Genomic DNA, 19,750 nt, shown 5'->3' with positions numbered 1-19,750 from the left:
AGTTAGAAATACTTTAGCAAAAATCCAGGGGCTTCTTATTTTTCCTAAAAAAATTTGTTGGTTGGGTCGAGCTGACCCCAAACCATAGATTTTAAGCTGTAGTATGGGGGAAATCAGAATCTTTTAGGATGGGGGTGTTGGCTCTCCGAAGGTAGGGTTCAGATAACTGTGTTATGAACAGCAGGCATGCATGTAACTTAGTATGAATGAGTCTCCGTGTGTGCATCCGTACTAAAAAAAAAATGTACATGCACTGTGGGCTAAATTCCTATTGACTTTGGAAATAGCCACCCTCCCATTTCCTCTGCAACAGCTGCCAAGAGGGAATTGGAGAATGAAAATGCATGCTTCTTAAGGCAAGAAATGAACACAGCGTTAAATGTCAAGACTGAACAATCCGAACTGTGCCTCGCATGCTCTCAAATCAGCATTGTCTTGAAGATTTTCTCCCTTATCGCTTAATGTTCCCTGCGCCTGTGAGGCAGGAAGGAGGGAGAGGATCCAGTTCAACACTGTGCAGGTCTTTCCCAAGGTTATTCAGGGATGAGAAGGTTTGGTGATATTGTTTGGCTTAACATGCCCCAGGAAAATAGCTTTGCTGCCCTCGGAGAGTTACTGGAATGATGAAAATGTTTTATATTTTTGTTGAAGTGTGGGTTACATGAGTATATGCGTTTTTCAAAACTCATCCAATAGTGAGAACACTTAAGATCTGTGCATTTTACTCTATGCAAATTATGCCTCAATTAAAAAACAATTTGGTGCCCTCTTGCTTTATTATTTGCAGAGATCAGCTTAAAGCCAACCCTCACCATGATCTGTCTCCCCATAGACTCTCCATTCTTGCCCTTTGCTATGCAGCCTCACTGCCTCCCACTATGCACACGTGCATATACACACAGGCAAATGCACACACACACAGGCACACATGCAAACATGCACACACGCAGGCACACATGCAAACACATACACACACAGGCACACATGCAAACACACACACGCAGGCACACATGAAAACACATGCATGCACACAGGCAAACACACACACAAGCTCATATGCAAACACATGCACACACACACACACACACACACGCTCAAAATCACCAGCTGTCCTTTTTTTTTTTGAGACGAAGTCTTGCTCTGTTGCCCAGGCTGAAGTGCAGTGGTGCATTCTCAGCTCAATGTAACCTCCACCTCTCGGGTTCATGTGATTGTCCTGCCTCAGCCTCCCAAGTAGCTGGGACTACAGGTGTGCACCACTATGCCCAGCTAATTTTTACATTTTTAGTAGAGACAGGGTTTCACCATGTTGGCCAGGATGGTCTTTATCTCTTGACCTAGTGATCCGCCTGCCTTGGCCTACGAAAGTGCTGGGATTATAGGCATGAGCCACCGCACCCGGCCACAGGTGCTTGTTTTTTGTTTGTTTGTTTGTTTGTTTGTGATAGGGTTTTGCTCTGTCGCCCAGGCTGGAATGCAGTGGTGGGATCACAGCTTACTGCAGCCCCGACCTCCCCAGCTCAAGCGATCCTCCCACCTCAGCCTTTCGAGTAGCTGGGACTACAAGCACACGCCAACAGACCTGGCTAATGTTTTGTTTTGTTTTGTTTTGTTTCATTTTTTGTAGAGATGAGGGTCTCACTATGTTGCCCAGGCTGGTCTTTAACTCCTGGACTCAGGCAATCCTCCCACATCAGTTTCCCAAAGTGCTGGAATTACAAGCATAAGCCACCATGTCTGGCCCAGATGCTCATTTAAACATACAGTATGTGGAGCGGGGGAGCTGCAGGGGTGGGGGAATTAGATGTTAGAGTGAGGAGAAACGCACTAGCCAGGTGCCTGCCCTCAGAGCATTTGGACCTGCTGGGCTGGTAAGAACATGCCCCAAGCATAAGCAGGCCGACATCGGCACCAGATGGACAATACTGAGCTTGGAAGAGGCAAAAGGACTCAGGGCAGGATGGGCAGAGTGGAGGTGGGAAGGATGTGAGACGACCTCCTTTTTGAAAGAGTCTCAAAAGGGGACGCAGGAGTGTGCTAAGGTGCCGACTACAGAGAAGAGGTGCCAGGATGTGAGAGAGTGACATGGGGTCCTTAGCAGAGCTCCTGACCCTCCTCCTCTCTTCCTTAATGGCAACCCTGTGAGGAAGGAGGAGCCCCACAGGCCTCTTTTCATTTTGTTTTTGAATTACAAAAGTAATACACATTAACAGCCCAAACCTGGAAGCGTCCCAGATGTCCGTCAACAGGAGCATAATTAAACACACCACGGCAGATTTATACTGCTGTAAAAATAAATGAGCTGTTGATGCAATGAAAACACTGAAGGAGTCTTTAAAAATGATGCGGACATAAAAGAGTACACACTACAGAATTCCACTTCTGTGAAGCTCTAGGACGGCCCAAACTGCCTTATGGTGGAGAAACAGGGCAGTGCCTGCTTTGGGGGAGACTGGCAGGAGGGCACCAGAGAACTTTCTGGAATGACAAAAGTGTTTAGTGCCATGGTAGGGTTTGGGTTACATGGATGTGTGCATATCCCAGAACCTGTTGAATAGTAATTTTGTTGTGCGAATTTTACCATGTAAAAATGACATCTTAGACTAAGAGACCTATGAACTGTGAGTGAACTCTACTTAATGAGACACGGGCAGGAGTGCTGGTCTCTGCAGTTTACTTTGAAGTTCACACAAACACACATGCACAGGCCCTGCTCTTAAAAAAATAAGATGGGCCAGGCGCAGTGGCTCACGCCTATAATCCCAGCACTTTGGGAGGCCGAGGCCGGCAGATCACGAGGTCAGGAGGTAAAGACCATCCTGGCCAACACGGTGAAACCCCGTCTCTACTAAAAATACAAAAATCAGCCGGGCGTGGTGGCGCATGCCTTTAATCCCAACTACTTGAAAAGCTGAGGGAGGAGAATCACTTGAACCAGGGAGTCGAGGCTGCAGTGAGCCGAGATCACGCCACAGCACTCCAGCCTGGTGACAGAGCGAGACGCTGTGTCTAAAGAAATAAGATGGTATAATTCTTTCAGCTTTTCTGAATGCTTGAAAACTTTCATAGCAGCTCACTGGGTTTAAAAAAAAACTACATATATCCATAATAAATTAAATAAAGTGGGGAAGGGAGAGAGAGAACACTGGACAGAGACCCCATTGCTTCGGGACTACTATCCAGGGAGTGGCATGCGGCGTTTCTCTGCCTCCAGCCTCACTCTGACCGGTCCCTGCTGCCCCGCAGAACACTGGCTCCTTATAAGGCGTATGCAAAATGAGACCTCATGGACTTGTGTTATTCATCCATCAATTACATTTTAATCATGTGGTCTGTGCCCAGGCCCATGCCAGGTGGAGGGTAAAGTCAGACGTGGTTCCTACCCTTGCGGTGTCTGTAATCTAGTAAGCTATTGATCCGTGATAGGTTTAGAAAAGAAGCTGCCTCGGGTGCCAGGAAGTGGACCCAGACTCCAATAATTGAAGATGTATTACACACCAGGCTCTGTTCAAGAGTTTTAACATGGATTAATTCAGTTCAGCCTCATAAGCACTGACGAAGCACAAACTGTGTTATTCCCATTTTACACTTTGAAAAACTGAGGCTTAGGGAAATTCAGTTACCTATCCGTGATGACACAGCAAGTGAGTGACAAGCAGAGATTCACAACCCAGGAAGCTGGATCTGGAGTCCATGCCTTAAACCAGAGGGTGGCAAATATTTTCTATAAGGGGCCAGACAGGAAATATTTTCAGCACTGTGGATCATACTGTGTCTATCAAAACCACTCAGCTCAACTGCTATCGTGTGGAAATAGTCATGATGATATATAAATGAACGAGCTGAGTTCCAAATTTTATTTACAAAGACAGATTGGAGCTGGCTGCAGTGGCTCATACCTATAAGCGCAGCACACTGCGAGACCGGTGCTAGAGGATTGCTTGAGGCCGGGAGTTTGAGGCCAGCCTGGGCAACACAGCAAGACCCTATCTTTAAAAAAAAATTAGCTGGACACACCTACTTGGGAGACTGAGGCAGGAGGATCACTTGGGCATAGGATTCAAAGCTGCAGTGAGCTATGATCTTACCTCTGCACTCCAGCCTGGGCAACAAATGAGACCCTGTCTCTAAAAAAAAAGGCAATGACTCCTGCCCCAAATCATCCATAGCTGCAGCAGCTATGACATGTTTGAGCTGGACCAGAAGACAGCTTCAGGAGCCCTCATTCCTGCCTGTCACATCCTTGTGGAAGTACAAAGGTCAGACAGCAAGGAGTAAATACAGGCTTTGAGAGCCCAGGTCTCTAACAATGAAAACACAAAAATACACCCCTGGGTGCATGTAGCAGTTCATGACAAAGGAGGGCTATAGAGAAAAAGGTGAGAAGTTAAAAACACACAGAAACCCTGTAAAATACTTAGTTGCCTTTCACCTCTGGAACCAGATTCAGGATTTCAGCTACACTATTCTTTCGGATTTCATGTGAACATAGGAAGTTAAAGTTCAAAAGCTTTGGTTTCACAGGATTCGTTTTTAAAATGTTTGACCAAAGAGAATTTTCCTGCTAGGAGCTTTGCTGTTGCTAGTTCTTGGTTTCTTAAGGGCATGAAATCTCTTTACTAAGTTCTTGTTTCTGACAAGGATTTTGACCCTGGAGCTCAGAGGGCAAGCGGGGCTGGAAATGCATTGCCCTCTTAGAATGTATCTGTGTACACAGTGTTGAAAGAGCACAAAGGATTCCTGAGTGTTTTTTTTTTTTTTTTTTTTGAGACAGAGTTTCGCTCTTGTTACCCAGGCTGGAGTGCAATGGCGCGATCTCGGCTCACCGCAACCTCCGCCTCCTGGGTTCAGGCAGTTCTCCTGCCTCAGCCTCCTGAGTAGCTGGGATTACAGGCACGCGCCACCATGCCCAGCTAATTTTTTTTTTTTTTTTTTAATTTTTAGTAGAGACGGGGTTTCACCATGTTGACCAGGTTGGTCTCGACCTCTCGACCTTGTGATCCACCCGCCTCGGCCTCCCAAAGTGCTGGGATTACAGGCTTGAGCCACCACGCCCGGCCCTCCTGAGTGTTTATCCACAGTTTCACGTCTACCCAAGGATGACTGAGGATAGCTACAAGAGCCTCTTCTCTCTTAGAGGCTGCCATCTTGCTCCGAGGAGCCCACCTCCCTTCAACATTGGCAAGTACACAGGGGATGATCAGAGTGTGGACAGAATATTTGGAGGAAGAAAATCTCCTTCAATACAACACGTTTGTGATGCAGTCCTACATGCTGGCCTCTTTACACTAAACCAGCTGATGAGAGCAGGAAAATCTATCCACTGTCAGGTTGAGTGTGTGCATGAAGCCACCAGCTGGACTGTGACGGGGCCAAACTGCCATTTTTCCACACTGAATTAACCAGGTTAACCCATCGCTCTAGTGTCACAGGGATACGACTTGAGTCTTTCTTTATTCTCAGGAAGGCATTTGGTGGCAGGGGACTCTGTTCCAGCTGGGGACTAGCAGATGATTGACTTGCCGGGATTGCAAGTCACTGGAGAAAGAGTCCCGCTCAATCCCTCTGTGACAGGACATCACTAAGTCACATGTCACTGGATCTTCACAGAAAGAGTTGGCTGTTTAGGGCATATGGTGTCCTGTCACCAGAAAATAAACCTGACACACCCACCTAAGGAGACACCTTCCCATGTGCACACTCCAGTGGTGAACGGGTGCACTCATGGCAAGAGGTACCCTAAACCCTGTCAGAAGGGCCCAGAACCACTCCTACTCGATAATCACCACTTAGTTGCCTAAATGCACAAATCAGCCAGCCTCATTTTCCCTTCCCATGGACACAGGGAATCTTTTCACTCCCTATGAACAGTGTACATTGGTTGGGGTCTGTAGTCCTCAAACCTGAATGCACACAGGCATTTCCAAGCGAACGTGTGAAAAATGAATGTCAGGGTCCTTTCCCTGGAACACTCGGAGATTAGAAAAAGTGGATCTGGGCTTTATACTTTCTCTAAATCAGTGGTTCTTAAACGCTCCTGTGCTTCAGAATCGCCTGGAGTTAGAACACAGATTCATGAGCCCTGCCCCAGGGCTTCTGATTCAGGAGCTCTGAGCCTGAAATCCTGCAACTGTAACAAGTCCTGAGTGCTGCTGCCTCTGCTGGCCCCAGAACCACCCTCAGGGAACCACTGCTCTAAGGTATCTCTTCTCTTTCTGGGCGGCCGGCCTTATGACTTTGGTCAAAGGCAGAAGCAGTGTCTTCTCTCTACACCTTGAGAGAAACGCTTTGGCCTTTGTCTGCAAAGTCAGCACCCTAGTACTCTCTACCTGCTCTGCTTGATATTATAGTCAGTCACATGTGGCTCTTTAAATGTAAATTTGGTTAAAGATGAGATTAAAACTTTTTTTTTTTTTTCAATTGCATGAGCCACATTTCAAATGTCCAACAGCCTCATGTACCCAGTGGCTACCATGTTGGAGAGTACAGATATAGAACCTTTCCCTCACTGCAGAAAGTTCTGCTGGTCAGTGCTATTCTACAGAAACTCCAAGGCTGGGCGCAGTGGCTCATGCTTGTAATCACAGCACTTTGGGAGGCCGAGGGGGGAGGATCACTTGCCTCCAGGAGTTCAAGACCAACCTGGGCAACATAGTGAGACCTAGTCTCTACAAAAAATCAAAAATTAGCCAGGGGTGATGGTGTGTGCCTGCAGTCCTCAGGAAGCTGAGGCGGGAGGATCACTTGGGGCTGGGAGCTTGAAGCTGTAGTGAGCTGAGATCATACCACCACACTACAGTCTGTGCAACAGCGTGAAACCTTGTCTCAAAAAAAAAAAAAAAAAAAAAAAAAAAAAAAAAAGGATGAACTCCAAATAAACATTTCTGTCTTTCTCTTCATTGGCTGTTATCCTCATTCTGTGAAAAGCAAACCTCCGAAAATCCCCTTGCTAATACCAGAAATGGAATTTTAACTTTTTCCTCTTTTTTGTTTGCCCGCAACAGCAACCCTCATCCACTTCTTCCCATCAAGTTTGGGGAAGGACAGAGACATTTTAGTGCAAAAGGGATGAAACGTTTATTGATATTTTTCCATTGCCCATGTCATGAAATTCATCCTACAAGCAGTATGGGTTTGAGAAAGCAAAAGCTCCCTGGAAGTAAAGGAGGATGTGGATGAGGATGTGTTGTGGGCCACAAGAATCTTGCGGCCCCGATGGAGAGTTCAGGTGGCCGTGGGGCACTCCAGCTGGAGCCCTGCTGTTGAGGATATGGCCAGGATGGCACTGAGAGTGGACAAGACAAAGACAAGCTCCGGGTTTCCGGAAAGTATCAGTTTCAGGGCTGGCCGCTGAAGCCGTCTGTTGCTTTTTCATTCTAGAGGGGAGATGTGGAATCACTGCTACTCAAAGGTGGGTGGGCAGAGGCCTTTTCCAAAGCCTGACTCTGCTTAGGAAGCCTTGTTTTTTAGAAGCCTAACTCTAGCCCTCTTTGACAGATCCGGCTGAACAGCAGGGGGCTGATCTACTCCGTGGGCTTGCTCCTGGCCTCCGTCTTTGTCACGGTAGGTTGGCAGCTCTCTCCTCGTGCCTGCGTTTGCCTGTTCTTTCCTCCGTTTGGGTTGTTTGGATACCCCTGGCCTCCTGGTGACTGGAGACAGGCAACCGCTATGTCCTGTCTCCTGGCTATTTCTTCTGGAAGTGAGTCCTAGTGACCCACTGGAACACCCTCTCCCTTTCTGAAAGAAGCCAGTCTTCCTCCCAAAGGCATGGCCCTGTCTTCTGTAGCGCACAAACCGTTTTCCCAAATGCAAAGAGAAGATCCTACTTTGTCTACAATATTAGTCATGGAAAGGCAGATTCCAATTCACTGATTGTTCCAGGATCCCACATGAATCCATGGATTTGACTAATACTTGGAAACTAAAAACCTATTTTATTGACAGTGCACTTTGAGGCCATTCCACTGTCTCCGCCATTACGCCCACTGTCTTCTTCAATATTCCCAACCCAACTGACATGTTTGGTGGGAACAAGTTGACACCAACGCATGGACTCACCCACGTGAAACATCCACTAACATACAAATACACTGTCGAATTTCCATATTAATAAGCATGAGACATGATCTATTTTTTCCTTAATTTTTCAAGGAAATAGTCATTGAGTTACACCTGGCATGTCCTTAGCATAAATACGCCAGAGAATGGGAATTCACAAGGACAGGCAGGAAGCAAGACAGGTAATTTACAGTATCAGGGTGTGAATCGAATGTCAGCGTTTCACCAAAACAAACACTGCCTTATGCAGAAGTGAGAATCAACATCATTCATGCTCTCATGGTTTAGGAGGTTTGGCAGTTCTGCCATGACTTGCAGTGGTGATGCTGGTAACAGCCACACACCGTGCTTAATGTTTTGTGTATATATTTTCCCATTTGGAGCTCACCACACCCCCCACGAGGTGTCTTTAATATCAGCCCTATTACGCAGATGAGCGACTGAAGCCTAGAGAAGCTAATTGACTCATTTTCACTGGCACCAAGTGAAGGAAGGAACAAGCCAGCGGACACCAAGGGTGCATGCGGATAGCTACCGTGCGTGTTTTTAGGCTGTGCTGTAGTTATCTACAGGAGACCCAGCTAACCACTAACTGGGCTGTCAAAATGAGGTTGTCAAAATGCTGAAGAAGGTTTGGGGGAGGAAAAGCAATTTCAAACATGTTAAGTTTGCAATGCGTGTTTGACATCCAAGGGAAGAGGTGAAGAAAGCCGTTGAAAATATGAGTCTGAGTTCACGAGAGATGTTCAGTCTGGGGATGCCGTAGTGCAGATGGTATTTAACGCCCTGCAGCTGGGAGAGCTCACCAAGGGAATGAGCATGCACAAAAGAAGAGAAGAGACCCAACATCTGAGTTTCGGGGCCGCCTGACACTTACAGGTCAGGACATTGAGGACAATACAGCAAAATAAGCTGAGAAGGAACAGTTTGGAGATGCAGGAAGAAAACCAGGAGGATGCAGCGTCCTGGAAGCCACCTGCCGAAGGGCTTTCTGGCTGGAGGGAGCTATCGGCTGAGTCAGGGAGAGGAGCCCTGAGCATTGGCTGTTGCAGTTGGCAATGCAAAGCCATTGGTGCTCATGAGAGGGTAGCGTTGTGCAATGGGGTGGAGTAAGCTAATAGAGAATGGAAGGAGAGAGACTGCAGACTGCGAGTGGGCAGTCACAACTCTTCCATGTTCTCTGGCTGTGAAGAAAGGAGAGAAATGGAAATTCAGAAAAAAAATTATTTTGAGATGAGTGAGATAACAGAATCTTCGTATGCCAATGAGAATAATCCAGGGATGCAGTTGCGGCGTGTAGCTAGAAGAGAGGGGAGTTGCTGGAACAAGGTCCTTAAGCAGGTTGGAAGATGGGGTCGGGGGCTTGCAGGGTGGAGTTGACTTCACTGCCAGGAGAGAAGGCAGGATGGTGGGGTTGGGAGCTCTGTGCTGTGGGAATGAGTGAGGGTGGGGAAGCAAGTGTTGGAGGTTGGAAGAGGGGGAGAGATGTGAAGTAGCCACCTGGGCAAGGGAGAGGCGAGGGACGAGGGAAGGATGAGGTGCCTGCTGAAAAGCATATTAAGCATATTAAGCCCCACTTAACATCAGCGGTCTCGAATATGAAGTAAGACCCCTCAGCATGGCTGGCTGATTTCCTCCCGCCCCGATGGTCAGCCGCGTGGATACAGCGTGAACCAGATTGGGACTTGGCTTGAACTGAAGGGTTGTGGCTTAGCCAACCAAGGACAACTGAGCAAGAGAGGCCAGGGAATCAGGGTGGATGCCCCAGAGTGACTCCAGCCAGTACAGATGGAACTGAAGTGAAGAGAGGGGGAAACGAAAGGGGTACTGTGGGTGAAGCCTGGAGAAGTGGTGATGGTGTCAGTGAGGTGTGGGCTGTGGGGTTTTGCAGAGTTGTGGGAGCTGAGCAATCGGGTGGAGTAAGCTAGAAAGGAAGAGATTTGAGTCAGAGAGTGGGATGTGTGACACTAAGATAACACAGATGCTTCTGTCACTTCCAGTAACAACAGCTAGGCCCCAGTGCCACCAGCAGACCTTTCTGCCGTGAAATGACCTGCACCTGGGCTGGGCAGTACCGCTGGCTGTGGCTGGCTGTAGCACCTGAAATGTGGAGCTGTGTTTTCATTTTATTTCACTTAAATTTGAGTAGCATGTGGGCCGGTGGGTGTGAGTGGTGAGGCCGGATAAAGGATGAGAACTTGAGGAGGCAGAGGGTTGGTAAGACCCTCTCCCTCTCCGGGGGCATTGAACTCACTGAGAAAGTCAGCAGGAGTGCAGTGAGAGTGGCAGGAGCAGACAGAAAGCTTCAAGGATGGGCAGTGGCCAGGCTGACACCGTTGACTGCAACAGGAGGAACCGAGAAGGACCGTGGGAAGACCCGAGATTCCAGGCTCGGTGTTTTCAGGGAGGAAAGAAGGAAAATGGTCTGGAAGCACCCTGAGGAGCCGTGGGGAGGGAGCAACTTCCTCACCTCCAGGCGCAGCCATGGGAAGAATGCGGCTGAAGTGTCCCCAGGCGAGCAGGAGTCTGCTTAGAGCAAAAAGGCCCAGAACAGGTGAAGGGCCCGCAGGGACGTGGGGTTGCAGCTCCGTGGAAGAGGAAGCTTGGCTGCTGGGATGTGCTTGTGAGTCCTGCCATTTGTTTTAGTTACTTTTCCACAACCAGCAGCTTCTGGCTTCTTTTCTTCCTCTTGTTGATGTTCTCACCTTCTGCAATCTGTGACCAGAGTTGGATTTTGCAGGCTCAGAGAATATCAGCACCCCACCCGAGACCCACAGTCAGCAGCCCTTCCCCCGTCCCCTGGCGTCCCCTGGTGTCCCCCAGCCACCCCCACAGAGGCTGCTGCCTCCTCCTGGCACCCTCTGAACCTGTTCTGTACCCTGCAGGTGTTCGGTGTTCACCTGAACAAGTGGCAGCTGGACAAGAAGCTGGGCTGTGGGTGCCTCCTCCTGTATGGCGTGTTCCTGTGCTTCTCCATCATGACGGAGTTCAACGTGTTCACCTTCGTGAACCTGCCCATGTGCGGGGACCACTAGCCGCCGGGCACTGCAGAGGCTCAGCTTCTCCTTTTCTGTGCAATACGAGACAAGGCAGCAACCCGAGTCACGCGGGCCCCCAGGGCCATGGCGTTCGTCTCTCCCGTGCCGTCCTCAGGCCTCCGCTCCTGTTTTGGTGGCCCAGGCTCTCCCCCTGCCCCGTCCTCACTCCCCCACGTCCTTGGGTCACACCCTCCCACCCTTTCCTGCCTCCTCCATGTGAAGACATCCAACATCCACGTGACTCTTCCAGCTCCATTTTTGAACAGTGACTGAGATGCTAGAAAAACTGGCTGCTAACTGGCCCGAGCCGGGCAACACTGATTCCAGCCCCTCCTCCTTTTTTAAGTTATTTGATGGAAGACTCGCCTAATTTATGACCTGAGACTGTTGAAGAAATAGAGAGGAGGGGTCCGTTGATTACAGGGAGTGTTTGGGATTTTGTTCGGTTCGGAGGTGATGCCTAGGTGACTGGGTTTGGGGGGATTGTTTTCTTTTGGGGGTCTTCCCCTTTCACTCCTTTTCTTCCAGAGATCAAGAGCTTCTCTTGCATCTTCTTCCACTGGGCTTGGAATTAACCAGCGACCCAAAAGCTGCACCTGCCGTGTTGTCTGGGCTTGCATCCCAGGCATGTTGGAGTATGTATGGATATAGCGCTTTTTAGAGGAGCCACTGCGCAGGGCCGCCAAGAACAAATGCATGACATTTTATAGCCAAGAATGCCTCGCTCAAGTCTTGTGGGCGTCCGCTGGGGGTGGGGGGACACAAGGTCTCGGAGGAAGAAGACAGCTTCCCTCATGTCCATCATCACCATCTCTTTCTCACTAGGTTCTTTCTAGTTTTCAAGCAATATAGTTCTAGCCTGCCTGAGGCCTTGGACAAGGGGGCCCCAGTTAAACTACCCAGCCGTGAGGTGCCAGGCAATCAACGACAAAAGCTTCCCCGACTTGCGAGCCCCCGAGATGTGCTCTTGTTGCTTGGCATTTGGGATGACAGGGAGTGACCCAGAGGCCACCACTGCTTTTCGTGCAGGAGTTACAGACACTGGTTTCTTGGAAAATGGAGAGAAGCGCACTTTGCACAGACATCGTCAATTAAGTCCCAGTTTGCCGCTTGGTATTAAGTACACTGGACCCTGACCGCTGGCTCTTGGGCAAACGTCCTTCCTCACGGGGCGTCTCTGCCAAGCCAGCCCAGCTGCACCCCTCCCTTCCTGGAGGGATGGCCAGGGAAGGAGAAAACAGAACTGACACCTTTGAAACCACAGAATGTGTTACATGCAGACTCGCTCAAGGGCATAAGTTATTATGAACGTTCTTGCCAACCACTGCTCAACAGCCCTGCTAGATTTTTGTATGATGCTGGATTATTACGCAGACTAATTCCAACCAGTCGAGACACACCCATGCTTGTTCACTTGTATTTATTGAAACTGTGGATTCTTGCCTGTGCTGTCCCTTGTATTTACTTTAAGCACTGATCACTTATCATTCATTCGGTATGGTTTTCCCTGTCCCTTGTACACATTCTGGTACGAATTTGTAAAAATAACCTGCTACAAATTGGTTGAACGTTTCTGTCCGTGGTACAAACCAGCATTAGCGGATGGTGCACGTGCCCAACTGAGGAACAAAAGGAGAAATCACCAATTTGGGCTCTCAGAGCTAAGACACACTTACCGATTCTGTTGCACATTTTGCACTGGTTTATGGCGATTGTTTTCTTGGACGGATAGTGTAAAATAAACTTCTCTGTTCTCTATCCTTCCCTGAGCAGAGTGAATTACTTTCTCCCCTGGAAGACTGTGCATTTTCCATTGAGGAGAATATATGGGAGGTAAAATGATCGCAGTCACTATGTGGCCAGATACTTGCCACCTGCTGTTTCTGCGTTGCCTCACCTGGAAAGCTGGTGTATTTGTGGCACATTCCGAGAATGAAGTGGGAAGCTGTGGGTCCCCTCTAAATCTCGAAGGGACTTTAGGCCTGTCATCCTATCACAGAATTCTAGAGCTCTACCTGTCCTAGAATACATTAGTTAGGAATCCATTCTTTCCATTGAGCATGAGAGAAGGCGCTTCACAGCACTGATGATGACATTCTGGAGTGGGCAAGTTCTCCATTCTGCCTGATTTCGGTAGTTCTTAATCGTGAAAGTTAAGACTTCCCCAAAGCTGATCCTTAAAAGAGAGAATAACATAATTGTAATAAGCCATGTTCTGATCCTAGGTGATGCTCAAGAAATAGTTGCCCAGATCTGAATTAGTAAACACAGAACTGGGTTTCCACCAGAAATGCTGCACAATTCATTTATAAGAGCCAGAAGAAAAATAGCTACTAATCCACAGCACCAACTTCATTTAACTACTGAAAAATATATATTCCCAGGGTGGGGGGAATGCTAGGTACTTAGCTTGGTTTTGAGTGTTTCCGTCTTCAAATATTTTATTACTATATTTGTGTATTTTACAAATATACCCTGGACACAGGGCACGGTATTTTCATTATGCTGATTAGTGCATACAAAGCATTAGATACATTTACATTAAGTATCTTGTTAGATTAGCCTTCATTAGTTTTACTTTTAATCTTAAGCAAAGACATTTAGTCAGTGATTTAAAAAAAAAAAATTTCATGAAATCTTTAGAAACTATAGTTCATGGCTGAATTTCTCGAAGTGGGAATTCTGGGACAAGGTAGTTTTCATGTTTCCATGCATAATGATTGCCAACTCAAGAATTCTGAAATGATAATTTAGCCTATTTCTGCTTAGGTCTCAGCCATGCACAACTGTCTTAGGTCGTGAGTTGAGAATGGGGCTTGAAATGAGCCAGCTGTTCAGTGATGCCGGATTGTCGATATTGCTCTTTTCACTGTTTTTGCTGAACTGGGACTTAAGATCGGGCTGGGATGGGTTTGAGGAAAGAATTTTTGTCAATATCTCCAAACCTGATAATGTCTACTAGAGACACCCTCACAGCAATTTTCTGAGCAGGCTGAACTCCCAGGCCCCAACCTCATGCACAAGTGGGATGCCCCCACCTCCCGAGCCTTGGCCAAGGGAAGATGGGTGCTGGGGCTCACACTTCCTCCTGAGTGTGTCCTAGCTGGCACCAGCTGGCACCTGGAAAGGGCCCCCTGTTCCTAGAGATTCTGCTCCTACCCTTGCTGAGAGCCATGGCCAGGAGGCGTCATTGAGGCCCTCAAGTGGCCTTAGATACACTGAGAGGTCATTATGAGGGGATATTTCCAGGCACAATGGAAAGACAGCTTCTGCCCCTTCTTCTACAGCGAACTGCGGGTCCTACCTTTTCAGTAATAGTGCACTTTCGTGGGTACGTGTTTTGTATTCACCTCCAAAAGATACCCGGCATGAAGGGTAAATGGATGTAAGCCGTTTATATTTTCCTAGTTCTTTTGCTGCAGACTTACAGTTTACAGTTGTAGATTTGCATGCTAAGGATTTGAGACTGTATAATTCAAATGGTAAATTTGAATTCATTTTAAGCACTTCAGCGTCAAAGAAAAGCCTGAATGTTTAGAAAAAGATAAGAAGTGATAACATTATAAAACCCAGACTGTTTTCAATTGCGATATATAAAAATAAGAATATCCAACTTACAATAAATGTAACCAAATAGTGTCCTAGAATTTTACCTAATTGTTCTTAAAAATATTCAAATCACTGGGAAAAATTAGAAATGGGAAATTGGTAATGATGATGGAATTTTTTCAAGATTTATTTATTTTCACCTTTTTAAAATAGAATAATTATCCCATTAATGGAATAATCATCCAATTATTCTGACCCATTTCCATCAACTATTTTGAAATAGATGAGACATTTTCATGTTGGATTTTGTAAAGTCTCATACTAATTAATGAATCGCATTTATTTTGTTATTTTCTGCAATGGCTGCCCATACACACACGTGTGTGTGCACACACATCCACACACACATCATCTATCTGATACCAAAATTCTGTATGAAGACAAGCCAGTGGATCTTTGAAACTTTTTCAAAAAAGTTCTTCCAACTGTCTGTTATTAGGCCAGAATAATAGAGGTGGATTCAGCAAACTTTTCTCTGATAAATGAAAGGCTACACGCTCATTCTCGTCATCCGGAGATGTAGGCCCTGCTGAGATGCTAAAAAGTGAGAAGCTGGGCCGGGCGTGGTGGCTCAAGCCTGTAATCCCAGCACTTTGGGAGGCCGAGGCGGGTGGATCACGAGGTCAAGAGATCGAGACCATCCTGGTCAACATGGTGAAACCCCGTCTCTACTAAAAATACAAAACATTAGCTGGGCATGGTGGTGCGTGCCTGTAATCCCAGCTACTCGGGAGGCTGAGGCAGGAGAATTGCCTGAGCCCAGGAGGCGGAGGTTGCGGTGAGCCGAGATCGCACCATTGCACTCCAGCCTGGGTAACGAGCGAAACTCCGTCTCAGAAAAAAAAAAAAAAAAAAAAGAAAAGTGAGGAGCTGGGGCTGTGGAGAGCAGAGAAGATTAGCAATGTACCTGAGATACATGATGTCAGGTCCCAGAATTGATTTCACAGTGAACTTTATGCCTACTTTCAAAACACAGGGCAGAGTAATAAAACTCCACCAGAATCATTCAGATGGCTTACTGTTGCACTCAGGTCATTTATTTCTTTAATAACGTGTACCCAGTAGTCTCATTAATTTAAGAAATTCTTACTAAATCTTAATGTAGCAAACATTCTTGCCACGTTACAGAGATTTAAACATAGTGAGTAGCCATAGTTAATACTGACTTTGGCCTTGCTCTTTGTTTTTGCAATAAGAAGGAGGGAAGAGAAGATTTAAAATTATATTTTGGCTTACACAGATGCCACTTAAGGATTTTTCTACTTGAATTAATTTACATAAACATATGCATGTATAGATAAATTCCATTTCTTCTTTATATAACTTCCAACTTACCCTATTTATCAAAAGCTCAATTTGGTGATGTCACATCTTTTGATTTGTTGGGGCAATCAATTCAGTAACTAAGTCCAGAAAACTGCACACAAAACTTGGAATGAAACGTGATGAGGAATTTCAGAACCCTTGCAATTGCTTTTTCAGTGCTTCTGAGCCAAGCTTGTAAGTCATTGCTTAAAAGAGATATGCTTGTGTGTGAAGGTGCTTTCAGTATAAAACTAATATATATATACATATATATATATATATGTGTGTATATATATATATATATATATATTTTTTTTTTTTTTTTTTTTTTTTGAGATGGAGTTTCGCTCTTGTTACCCAGGCTGGAATGCAATGGCGTGATCTCAGCTCACCACAACCTCTGCCTCCTGGGTTCAGGCAATTCTCCTGCCTCAGCCTCCCGAGTAGCTGGGATTACAGGCACGCCCCTCCACGCCCAGCTAATTTTTTGTAGTTTTAGTAGAGACGGGGTTTCACCATGTTGACCAGGATGGTCTCGATCTCTTGACCTCGTGATCCACCCGTCTTGGCCTCCCAAAGTGCTGGGATTACAGGCTTGAGCCACCGCGCCCGGCAAAACTAATATTTTTTAACTCTTGCAAAAAAAATATTGTCCATTCAGTTTCATATCTTTCTTTTTGATATAACAAGTCAGATGCTTCATCCCTCTCCCATGATTAATGGAGGATGATTCATTTTTTTAAATACTACAAACTAAAGCTGTACTCTGTTTGGTCAGTATTGCTCTAACCACCAATAAGTTTGAATGCAAACGCCTCGTGCTTTTTTCTTAGGAGAATGGATTTTGTCTGCTGGATACAGATTTCTGATATACCAGCTCCAACTTATCTAACCATGTATTGTCACGGCAGGTAGAACTGTTTCTTACAGTTGCTTAAATGTTCAATCCAACTTCACATGTGAAAAACATGTTTACCCGCATTTATTCATCATGTTATCTAAATCAGTGTTTTCCAAACTTATGCTTATGTCAGAATTATCTGGAGACTTCTGGGCCTCACCCAAGAGTTTCTAACTCAGTAGACACAAGGATAAGCCCAAGAATTGTCCTTTCTCACCAACACCCACAGGTTACCACTGTTGGGTCTAGAATTGACTTTGAGAAATTTGAGAAATTTTCCCCCAAAGAAAATCAGAGTCACAAATGATAACATCTGCACAATGTGTTAGTAAAGTATCATGCTAGCAGCTTCTAAGGAGTCCTCCTGACATTTTTCAATGTAAACTATGAACCATGCCTGAGATGGCCTGGCCTGACCAGGAATAAACAGCAGTAATATCTGCACTGGAAGACCTATCCACACACATCAGGCATGCAAGTCACCCTTGACCAGGGGGTCCCTTGACATGTCTCTGGTTTTGTTTTTACTTAATTTCTATTTTTTATTTTTATGGGCACAGAGTAGAGGTATCTATTTATAAGGTACCTGAGATCTTTGATACAGGCCTATCAGGGTAAACGGGGTATCTATCACCTCATGCATTTACCCTTTGTGTTACAAACAATTCAGTCATACTCTTAGTTATTTAAAATGTACAAGTAAATTATTATTGACTATAGTCACCCTGTTATCCTGGCAAATACCAGGTCTTTTCATTCTCTCAATATTTTTTTATCCACTAACTATCCCCACTTCCCCTCCCAAACTCCACACCCCCTTTCCCAGCTTCTGGTAACAATCCCTCTACCCTCCATCTCCATGAGTTCTATTGCTTTAACTTTTAGCTCCCGCAATTAAGTGAGAACATGTAAAGTTTGTCTTTGTGTGCCTGGTATATTTCGCTTAGCGTAATGACCTCCAGCTTCATCCATGTTGCTGGCAATGACAAGATCTCATTCTTCTCTGTGGCTGAACAGTACTCCGTGATGAATATGTACCACATCTTCTTTTTCCATTCATCTGTTGATGGACACCTAGGCTGCTTCCAAATCCTGGCTATGGTGAACAGAGCTGCAGCAAGCATGGAAGTGCAGGCATCTCAACATCCTGATTCCTTTTTTTTTTTTTTTTTTTTTTTTTTTGGTATTTACCTAGCAGTGGGATAGCTGGTAGTTTTATTTTTAGTTTTTTGAGGAACCTCCAAGCTGTTCTCCATAGTGGTTGTATTAGTACTAGTTTACATTCCCACCAGCAGTGTATGAAGATTCTCTTTTTTCCACATCCTGGCTCACATTTGTTATCATCTGTCTTTGAATAAAAGCCATTTTAAGTAGGGTGAGATGATATCTCATTGTAGTTTTGATTTGCATTTCCTGTTGGTCAGTGATGTTGAGCACTTTTTCGTTGCCTGTTATAGGCCTGATTTTTAAATTGGTAAGTGTGGGTTATACACAGGCACAATGTCAAACAGACTTTGTCCTCAGTATATTTTCAACCCAGCAAAAGGAATCTCTGTGGTGGCAGACAGCCAGCTGCTCAGAAAAGATTGTAAGTGATTCCTAACAAAACAGAAAACACTTTGAAGGCATGTCGGGTATATATGTGACAGCTCAGATACACTGACATGGTCCATTCATCTGGACGGTGTCATTACTGCAGTTCAAATGCCAGTTCAGCTGAAAGGCCTACGCTGTCTTTGCTGTGATAGGTGTTGTTTCTAAACAGGTCTTTCTACACTCCCTATCCATTTCTCTGAATGCAGTTACATTAGCCTAAGTCAGAAACCAGGAAACTTTGCTTTTAAATCTTTATAAAATGTATTTTCTTTTCTTTTCTTTTCTTTTCTTTTTTTTTTTTCTGAAACAGAGTCTCACTCTGTCGCCCAGGCTGGAGTGCAGCGGCACGATTCAGCTCACTGCAAACTCCACCTCCCAGGTTCAAGCGATTCTCCTGCCTCAGCCTCCTGAATAGCTGGGATTACAGGCATGTACCACCATGCCCAGCTAATTTTTATATTTTCAGTAGAGATGAGGTTTCACCATGTTGGCTAAGCTGGTCTTGAACTCCTGACCTCATCATCCGCCCACCTCAGCCTCCCAAAGTGCTGGAATTACAGGCGTGAGCCACTGTGCCCAGCCAAAATATATTTTCTTACTGGATGTATCTAGCACAGAGAGTTCAAAATCTCAGGAGCAACCCTTAATGTGTCTCTTACATCCACAGGTAGTCATCACTTGGAGAGTCAAATCCAACCAAAGATGAAATTCCTCACCTGTAACTATTTGCATGATTTTCATGGGCCTGCCCAGCCCAGGCACTATTCTTTTCCCAGTGACTGGAGCATTAATGGGGATACTGAAGGGTGTTGGAAATGCGTTAACATAAAAATGTTTTCCTGGCCGGGCACAGTGGCTCAAGCCTGTAATCCCAGCACTTTGGGAGGCCGAGGCGGGCGGATCACGAGGTCAAGAGATTGAGACCATCCTGGTCAACATGGTGAAACCCTGTCTCTACTAAAAACACAAAACATTAGCTGGGCATGGTGGTGCATGCCTGTAATCCCAGCTTCTCAGGAGGCTGAGGCAGGAGAATTACCTGAACCCAGGAGGGTGTGGTGAGCTGAGATCGCGCCATTGCACTCCAGCCTGGGTAACAAGAGTGAAACTCTGTCTCAAAAAAAAAAAAAAAAAAAAAGAATTAAAAAAATGTTTTCCTTTCCCCTCTTGCCTTTCATAAATGAGGCAGGTTTCAATATGCGGACCCGGAAGCAAAGAAAGATAAAAATGAAGCTCAGTGCTC

At 45.9% G+C, this 19,750-nt stretch overlaps 1 protein-coding gene across 1 annotated transcript in view; it reads left to right on the top strand.

The window, feature by feature from the left end:
- SLC24A3 (solute carrier family 24 member 3) overlaps positions 1-12,854 on the top strand; it is a 497,749-nt gene extending 484,895 nt beyond the window's left edge. The window contains exons 16-17 of the mRNA XM_039479737.2: positions 7,498-7,563; positions 10,944-12,854. Coding sequence (XP_039335671.2) covers positions 7,498-7,563; positions 10,944-11,093 — 216 coding nt within the window. The 3' untranslated portion in view covers positions 11,094-12,854. The remainder of the gene's footprint in view (positions 1-7,497; positions 7,564-10,943) is intronic.
- The last annotated feature ends 6,896 nt before the right edge of the window (positions 12,855-19,750 follow it).

Source organism: Saimiri boliviensis, chromosome 9 (genome assembly GCF_048565385.1).
Source record: "Saimiri boliviensis isolate mSaiBol1 chromosome 9, mSaiBol1.pri, whole genome shotgun sequence".
In the NCBI taxonomy this organism is placed as follows: Eukaryota; Metazoa; Chordata; class Mammalia; order Primates; family Cebidae; genus Saimiri; species Saimiri boliviensis.
Note: the sequence above shows the minus strand (reverse complement) of the source record. Positions and strands in the feature narration are given on the sequence as shown.